Genomic DNA, 9,610 nt, shown 5'->3' on the forward strand with positions numbered 1-9,610 from the left:
GTCCTCCAAAAAGGACATTAATCTTGCAGTTGCCAATGAGGCAGATTCAACTCAATGGCAGGCAGCTCTCTAGCACCATGGTGATGCCCTGAGTTAGTGTGGAACGGCTTCATAGGGTTTTCTTGGCTATAATATTTATATCAACAGTTTGCCAGGTCTGTCTTCCATGGAGCCACTGGGTAGCCTTGAACTGCCAACCAGCTAATAGCAAACCTCTTGGGGCAGAGGATACAGCAATGGACTGGATTTCAATTTTATCTATATACCCCTCCATCCACCCATCTCCAAGTCTTCACACCAAGACTCTGAGCAACTGAAGTCAGTTTCACACCAGGCTAATTTTTTATTTTTGTATGGCCTGCAAATGATGTCATAAATTTTGGCAGTAAAAAAGGTTCCCCACCCCTGCCCTAGAAGTCATGAGAATCACTGTGTCTTTAAAAAAAAGCAGCATCTTCAAGAATTTCCTCCCATGAACTCTTTCCCACCAAAAGTGCAGACTCATCTTCCCACTGTTTAAAAAGGCACAGGACTGTCCAGACACGTTTCAATATTTTTATTGTTTGACAGGCATTTACAACGTTCCATTCATAGACCTAAAAACATAAAAATAGACCTTCTTTCAGCTTATAAAAGAAATATATAAGAACTTTGGACATAGACACGTCATGACCTTATGTACAAGAGACAATGGCACCCTCTCCAAGCACCAGACTTTCCAGTATTTCCAACGACCCCGTTGCACTGGGACTAGCAGATTATGATGTTAGAAGCCTCGGTTTCCGTTATTCATTCCGGACACAATCGAACCGGGGATGATATGGAACAATGCAGTGATACAAAGGGTATAGAAACCATTCTAAAGCTTTTAGGAAAACCAGAAGATATAGCAAAAATTTAATAGAATAAAACTTTTCAAAAGATCAAGCTCAAAGCCCTGGAGACCCGAAAGGGGAAGGGGAGAGGGCGGGAAAGCAGGGAAAGCAAGCAGGGGCACAAGAGCATGATGTTCTGAACTCTCTATTATCTGGAAATATAAAGTCATAACTGATTTTTATAAAATATAATTCCTAACACTACTATAAAATTCAGGTCTTTAAAGTACCTACTGATGTGTCAAACACCAAATAGATATTTTTCCCCAAAAAAGAAAGTTTTATTATTTCAACCCTTCTTAGGAAGTGGATATTGTGGAAATGGGGAGAGAAAAAAAAGCTATAAACCTTTTTCATTTTGTTTTTTAATTAAAAAAAAAAATTGAAAGTGCTATATAACTTGTTTTTTGTTCTTTCCTAATTGTAAATCTGTTTAAAATGTCCAGAGTTTTAGCAAGTTTACCCTGTTTCGTTGGCATGAAGAAAAGTGTTAAAATCCAAGAGATGTCTTTGTAGAGATTGTTTGGCTTACAGGTTTGGCTGTGGACTGTCAGGGAAGGGGGTGGGTCATCTATGGATGAAGATGCATTTTTTGATGGAGAAAAGAAAAAATCCAATGATCATCATGGTAACCCCGCAGGAGGCTCCCACCCCTGCCATGTGCAACAGGCACACACTGCCCATTTGGTGTCCTGTTTCATCCACCCAAATTCCCATCCTCAAATAGAGATTCAGACGTTTAAAAAAAAAAATCTTGGGGAAAAAATGTGAACCCTAAGCATGAGTTTCTTGTTGGCCTTTCATATATAAATATAAAATCACCATGCTTCCTTCTCTCTGTAAAAGATTATATCATTCTTCTCTAGCCCAACTCCAGAGTTACATGAACACTGTAAAATCCTCACCTGTTTGTGCCCCTGCATCTCAGGTAAAATACAAAAAAATAGTTTTATTTTTTTCCCTTTCTATTTTGCAAGTGATAAATTGAATCTCTTTGCAAAGAGTTTGGCATCTTTATAATTCTATGCAAAACTAGAGCTTCGGACACTGACAGAGACCAAAACGGAAAAAAGAAATAAAGGCTCATCAAAACATAAATCTCCACCCTCTCCTCACACATTCCTAAAATACACATATTCTCAGACATTTAAGAGGGGGAGGGCAGGAATACTGCAAGGTGGGCAGTGGTTCCGTTTCATTGTGGGTTTGAATGGGGTGGGCTCCCCCACTAGGAGATGACTCAGATTGGTTTCGGATACAGCGATCATTTTTATTTCATTTTTGTGCTGCCCCCTTGTACTTATCTGCTGTACATACTCCTGGGGAGCGGGCTAGGTCATTTAAATTTGCTTTCCAATGCTATCTAATCTTTTTTTTTTTTTGTCTTTTTCATTCTGCAGGCCCTGATTCATTTAGAATAAATAAAAGCCCTTAGTAATCTACAGAAGATAGGACTCAAGCTTTTTTTAGAATTTGGAACCATTCTCTCTGATGCTGTTGTTGGAAGTGACCAAGTCGGGTGGCTACATGGCTTCAGAAGAGAGTCGGCTGCCCGAACCGTGTGTGCAAGAGTGCGTTCGCTCGGAGGGGACGTCTCCCGGCAGGCTCAGGAGGGCGGGCGGAGGGCGGGCGGGTGGGCGGGGCAGGTATCTACACTGTCTCGTGCCAGAGGGCGGCACAGTCAGATTTCAGTGTTCAGTTTCCGGGGCGGGGCAAAGTCTTCCCGCCGGACCCAAATGACCTCCTCGCTTGTGCTCTCCAGGCCCCCGTTGATGCCTGACAGCGCAGCTTGCTTCTTGAGCTGTGTCATCCGGGATGCATGACTGTCCAGGGTTTTCCGGCCTCTTTCCCGCTGCCCAATCGAGGTGGCCTGAAGCCTTTCCTGTAGGTCTCTGTCCACTGAGGCGCCCTTGGCTGACTCACAGAACTCATCGTCGTCACTGAGGATGTCGGTCTCCTTCACGTCCTCCTGCTCCTCATACTGAGCAAGGTCAAACTGTTCCTCCACCCAGCGATCAGTGTCCCCGCCGCTGGGCGGCTGCTGGGACTCTCTCTCTGGGCTGCCGGCGGAGACGGCGTCGGAATCAATGGTAAACCTGTTTCGGGCCAGTCGCCGCCTCCTCCTCCCAAGTGACTTGCTTGGGGCAGACACTGCACACACACACAAAAATATAAAAATAAAACCCCCACATGCTTTACATGAGATGGAAATCCAGAAAGCAAACAGAGTCAAAGGAAAGCAAAAACTGAAAGGTATGCATTTTATGCCTTGATGGCATTTTTGGGGTTAAAAAAAAAAAATCCTTATTTCACCAGTCCATCTTGGAGTCATGGGTACTCTGTACAAAAGCCCGGATTTGGTAGGTGTTACAGCAACTGACTGGGAGGTAGGGGGCATGGGGAAAGGCACAGAAGTTGTAGATTATAGGAAAAAGAGGATTCAACTTCCTCTGAAAACCTTCTAATACTCTAACCTGTACACCTGAGAGGCAGGTAACAGACTCTTGGTTCCTCACCTGGGGATGTTAGTGAGTTAGCACCCTCAACTTGGCACTTGGCTATGGCACTGTGATCTGAAGACGCCCAGGACTTCCCTGGGTTCAACTAGCTGAGAGAGGTCTTCAGCAAGGGTAGGGGCATTACTCTACTTGTAAAAACCACCCTGATGTACCAAATTGGCAAAAGTACTGGTTACAGTTATGTTATTTTTTGGGAAATTAAATGCAATATTTCTTGAGGACTTGTGGTTAAACGGAAGGCACGAAACCCCTCAGAGAGTTGACGGAAGCGAGCAACTCTCAGGGACATCAAGCTTCTGGTTACTTCTCTGCAGTCTTTCTGACAAAGCCCCACATGAACTGTAAGATAAGCCCAATGGGAGGGAGCCTTAGGTCCTCCTGGACTGTGATCGGTGTATCCCCACTTTCTCTTCACCAAGGCAGTTAAGAAATCAGCAAGTAGGTTAGATGAGAAATAAATAGCATATGACATTCAAGCACTTGATCAACCAAGTGCTCTATAAAGTTAAGAATGATAAATACATCTCTGAACTCATTCTTTCATTCTATTCTCCTCTAGGAAGCCAGAATTATTAAAAACAAATCAATGAAAACCCACACTAAACCAAGCAAACAAATAAGTCCACCACACACACATACACAAAAGACGGATCAAACAGGACGGCTGCGGCTTCGCCCTCACTGGTAATTAGTTTTGATACTAGAGATCAAGAAAAAAATGCACTGTGGCATTCAAAGGGAGGGGAAGAGCCCACATGAAAAACCACTTGGAAACAACTTTTCTGAAACCTAAGCCTAAAAACTGCTAAATTGCTTCAGTGCTGCTAGAAGTAAGTGAATTATTCTTGATTACTGTTCCAGGTAGTCTTGACTTCAGTCATAGTGGGCACAGGGTCAGGGAGCTGGGCAATGGCCTCCATTCAAGCAACCTCTGCCTGAAAGAATCATCAGCATTCCAGAACATTCCACCATCATAAAACATAGAATAAATGGCTACCACTCTGGTTTGAGCAGGTTGAAAAAAAAAAAAAAAAAAAAAGATAGGGGAAAGCTCCCTTCTCCATTGGGAAGAAGCAAAGCTTCCTGTCTACCTTTATCTCAACATCCCCACAGTGGAGCCTGAGTTGTCTTTGATCATATTTGGAACTACCTCACATCAAAACTGGGTAATGTGTATTAATGCTGACTATTTAAGGGTGATGTATACTAAATGTTTGTAACTTTGAAATGTATCGTAAGATGAGTGGATGGGATGATGGACGGACAGATATGTGATCATGAAAATAGATTAAGGTATTAATTATAAAATATAGGTATGTTTACCATATAATTTCCACAATTGTTCTATGTATTTATTATAAGAAAAGAAAATGTTGGAACAAAAAATAGATATATGGTAATTGGGTTACCAGCAGACATCCAGTCTTTTGAGTCAGGATATCTGGCTTTTTACTATCCTATCCAAACAAATGAACAACCTGGATATTCATACAAAACAAAGCATGGGTTATTTCTGCATTATTAAAAGGAAGTTAATAATCCAGCCAGTCTGACTGGGTTTTGCCCAATCTCTCATGGAGACAAATATTGATTGGAATATTTCCAGTGTTTGTTGTTAAGGCAGACTGGTTAGTGCTATACCGGTCCACTTGAGCACATTTGAAAATCACTTAACCTAAGACCCTGATGATACTGAGGGATTAAAAACATTTTTTATAAGGACTAAATATTTTCTTCAGCCAAAATGAATCATTAGGCAGAAAATCCTTCCATGAATCAAAACCAATAGGTTACTACATCATTAAGACATTCTCTTGAAATTCACGATGAGGGTGCAGGCTATGGGTTGCTTTGGCTTTCTTTTATTGGGGAGTCCAAAGGAGTCTCGGCAGGAAAACCTCTGAGTGTCTTACAGACTGAAAGTACCTACTTTCAAAGTAAATGGAGTTCTAAATTTGAGTTCATTGATTAGCAATTGGAACCTAGCCAATGACAGTCTGGGACACATATTCCAACCCTAATAAAATATGCCCTGGCAAGCAAAGGAAGCAGGTTAGAGAATTCCGAGATAACATTCTCTAGTGTGAGATCTAAAAGGATAAGTGAGCCTTCCACTCAGGTGACCCCATGAGAAACAGGAAGTAGGGAGGTATATGAGGCTCTCGCGGCATACCCTGGAAAACTCAGAACTCTGGGCGTTCCACACATTAAGTGTCAAAAAATACTTATCAATTGATTGGAGAGCAGGTTTAAGATAACTAATTTAAACCTAAGGTGCTTAAAGAATGCAATAATCCCTTATTGATACTACATTAGGTTCTAGCTATAAAATCAAACTTCCTGCCATTCACAGTTCTATCTATGCTTCTTCACCGCAAAGGAGAACAGTGGGAAGATCATGCAGACAAAGGTCGGCGACCTTTTTTGGCAAATGCAAATGATGCCTCTTTTCTTGGAATCCCCTAGTACCCTCAACCCCCTTTATAAAATTCCAGGCTGCCTCTGAAGAGAAGCGCTATAAAAATGTTGACATCTTGAGGTCATTAAGTACATGAGTAATATGAAAGTATCTTTCTCCCTAGGAATACATCATGGTCCCTCACATGGGTTCATTCTGACCTCCCATCCTATTGATCCACAGTGCTGAGTCCTAAGAGAATATTTACCCCAGGACCACTCTGGACCCCTCTTTTCCAATAGCAACTCAAGGCTTCATCAAACCAGCAGTGAGACTAAAAATAAAGCTGCAGGCATGAGGCAGGGATAAAACTCTGATGCCTCACAGACTCCTCACACCTGGAATCCTTACTGAGCATGGGCCTTGCTGTGCTTCTGGGCGAAGCAGCTGTGGCCTTCTGAAATAGGACACACTGCTTTTTGCTAGACACAGCTGGCTGTCATGCAAAGCAGCAGCTCTCATTCTGCAGGCAGGCCAGGATCGCCCCTCTAGAAGAGGATGCTCCTAAATCCTGGCTTGGAGAATGAGAGAAGAGCTCACCAGCCACAGGGAGGAGGGCAGCAGAGGGCAGGCTTGAAGGGAGGGTGGGAGAAATTACCACAGGGCAGATCCCCAGGGAGCCATCAGGACCAGAAGCAAAGGGAAAGACCCTTGCACCAGGGAAAAACCCTATTCCCATGTGAGCCCCCACAGGGCCACACTGAAGTCTTGCTCAGTAAGGAGGTCAAGCTTACTGAGTCCTACTGTGGAATGGGGGTGACTGGGATCTTGAATGTCTGAATCCCCACAGTACCTGCCCTGTTCATGGCTGGCCTGGCCCCTTTCAGCGCACACAATCTCTTTCCTCCAAAAGGGACATACTGCTGGGATGAGGGAAGGCTTTCGGTTTTGAGGAGCTGTCTTCTGTGCTTATCACGCAGGATCGAATGCACGCCCTTCAGGAAATCCTTCCGGCTCTCTGGGGAGCTATGAAAAGGAGATTCACACATGTTAGGGAAGCAATACTTAACATACGGGCTCACTTGTAATGTCACCAGCTGCAGACAAACAAATATCACCCAGGAGTTAAAGGTTAATAACTAAGGCCCTGACTCCCATTTCTATGCTGACAGACAGATGTTTTCACAGCTGGGAATGAAGAACACATACTCCTTTCCCCTGATGCTTTGTAGTGCGTCTCCTGCGGCCAGTCTGCAACAGAACACTCCACTAATGATGGCACAAATGGTTAAAAGTTGGTGGTTTGAACCCACAAGGGGTGTCATGGAAGATAGTTCTGGTGATATGCTCCAAAAATCACAGACTCAAAAACCTGTGGAGCAGTTTGACTTTGTACACCTGGGTCCTCATAAGCCGGATCCAAATTGATATCAACTAATAATACCAATAATCCACTACTGAACAGACAGATGGATTGTGCACACAGAAGTTAACAAAGTTTGCACATAGCAGAGGCTACCAGGTTTTTGAGGATAAAAAGAACCACAAGATGCTAGTCGCTCAGCAGAGCTCTCTAAAACTGATGGCCCTAGGTCCTTAGTTTCCTTTCAAGTTGGAATCGTATTAAATACAAACTCCATGACACTTTGCAACACATAAATATTTAAGCTACACTGCTAAGAGCTGTAAGATCTTCTCAAGTCCTAACTCTCCCAGTTAAAAAGTACTTCATAGGTAAGATTTGGTGGAGAGGGGTTAATGCATTGCTGGGTCAGTGGCAGAATTCTCGCCCTTCCATGTCAGACCCAGGTTTGATTCCTGGCCAAGGCATCTCATGTGCAGACAGCCCGCCCATCTATCAGTGGAGGCTTGTGATGCTATGATGCTGAATAGGTTTCAGTGGAGCCTCTAGACTAAGTCTAGGAAGAAAGGCCTGGTAATCTACCTTCAGAAGTCAACCAGTAAAAACGCTATGGATCACAACAGTCCCACTGTCCACCAGGTCACTATGCTTTGGGGGCCCACTTGATGGAAACAAACAATAACTGGTAAGAATTATGTTTCCAGTTAAACTCTCAATGTTTTCAATCAGGTGGATTTCAAAACAATCTTGGGTTTGCCAGTGTGTCTGTGACAAAACTATCTATCATCAGTGGGTAGCTTTAAGAAACAAAAAATTATTTTCTCACTGATTAGGCTTAAAACTAAATTCAGAGCAGCAGCTCTAGGGATAGGATCTCTCTCACTGTCATTTCTGGGGAAAGATCTACTTCAGTTTCTGTAAACCCAATGTCCTTCAGTTCCTTGGTGGTCTCTATGTTTCCTCCATCTGTGCTGGCTTGTCTCTGTTTAATTTACTTCTTGTGTAACTCAGAAGTGACTAGGGTTAGAACACACCCTATGCTGATATGAACTCATGAACACAACAAAGAAAACCTTATTTCCAAATGGAATAGCATCCACTGGTATAGTTTAAAATTCCAACTTTTTTTTTTTGGAGGGGGGGCGAGGGGGGGCGCCCTGGGATACAATTCAGTCCATCACAGGCTGCCTATAGAAAAAGGTCTCAGATTCTCACAGAACTAGAGTAGAAGATGTTACACGTTAACATGAGGAACTTCCACCAAAGATCTGTGGATGATGCTGTGTAACTTACACTAGCCTCCCACTGATGCAGTTTCTCTAATGGTGAGGAATCCTGGTTATTAGACATGCACAATCTCTCACCCCTCCCACTTGACTCTGCTCTATATGTCAGAGGTGCTACAATAGATACCATATCTCCAAAAAACAAAACCACTGTATGATGTCTATGTGCTTCTAATTTATCAAATGGGAAGAAAGCCCTCTTTTGTATGTTCATTACACTTGAAAATTTATATTTCTTTCCAAAAGGTATTCAATTGACCAGGTTACTGTCCACATTCGTTAAAAAAAAAAAAAAAATAGTTTAGCTTCTTCTTCTTCTATGTTTGTTATTGTTAGGTGTCATCGAGTCAGTACTGACTCATAGCGACCTTATGCACAAAAGAATGAAACACTGCCCGATCCTGGGCCAACCTCACAATTGTTGCCACACTTGAGCCCATTAATGCTGCCACTTTGCCAACCATCTCGCTGGGGGTCTTCCTCTTTTTCTCTGACCCTCGACCTTACTAAACATGATACTGTAGATTCCATATTCTGATTGTTAATGATGTTTACAGCTGTTTCTCTTCATTTTGAGTTGGGCCCCATCAGCAAATGAAGGTCCCGCGGGCTTCACTCCTTTGCATCATCACGATCAACTCTACTTTGAGGAGGCAGCTCTTCCCCAGTCGAATTTTGAGTGCCTTCCAACCTAAGGGGCTCATTTTCTGGCACTGTATCTGACAGTGTTTCTCAGTGACTAAATATTCAGAAGCAGTTTGTCACTCCTTCCTAGTCTGTCTTTGTCTGGAAGCTCATCTGAAACCTGTCCACCATGGGTGACCCTGCTGGTATTTAAAATACCAGTGGCATAGCTTCCAGAATCACAGCATCTCACAAGCCACCACAATACAACAAACTGACAGACAAGTGGTGGAATTAATACGTTTGTTGTTGTTTTTAAGTGCAGTTGAGTCAATTCTGACCCATAGCAATCCTGTATTAGGTTTCCGAGGAGCAGCTGGTAAGCTTGAACTGCCAACCTTACAGTTCAAACGGCTTTGCAGTCCAGCGCATTAACCCACAGCACCACAGCAGGACTCCCCTAACTATGTTTAGTAAGTATTGAATAATACGTTTAAGCATGTAGTGTCCCAGGAGGCAGAGGCTGGCTTGGAGCACACAGATGG

At 43.1% G+C, this 9,610-nt stretch overlaps 1 protein-coding gene across 2 annotated transcripts in view; it reads right to left on the reverse strand.

The window, feature by feature from the left end:
* Positions 1-2,546: 2,546 nt before the first annotated feature.
* TIAM1 (T-cell lymphoma invasion and metastasis 1) overlaps positions 2,547-9,610 on the reverse strand; it is a 180,944-nt gene continuing 173,880 nt past the window's right edge. For both annotated transcript variants that reach the window (XM_006862526.1, XM_006862525.1), the window contains 2 exons: positions 6,646-6,818; positions 2,547-3,026 (listed from right to left, as the gene is read on the reverse strand). In XM_006862526.1, the coding sequence (XP_006862588.1) occupies positions 2,557-3,026; positions 6,646-6,818 (643 nt within the window). In that variant the 3' untranslated portion in view covers positions 2,547-2,556. The remainder of the gene's footprint in view (positions 3,027-6,645; positions 6,819-9,610) is intronic.

Source organism: Chrysochloris asiatica, unplaced genomic scaffold (genome assembly GCF_000296735.1).
Source record: "Chrysochloris asiatica unplaced genomic scaffold, ChrAsi1.0 scaffold00049, whole genome shotgun sequence".
Lineage (NCBI taxonomy): Eukaryota > Metazoa > Chordata > Mammalia > Afrosoricida > Chrysochloridae > Chrysochloris > Chrysochloris asiatica.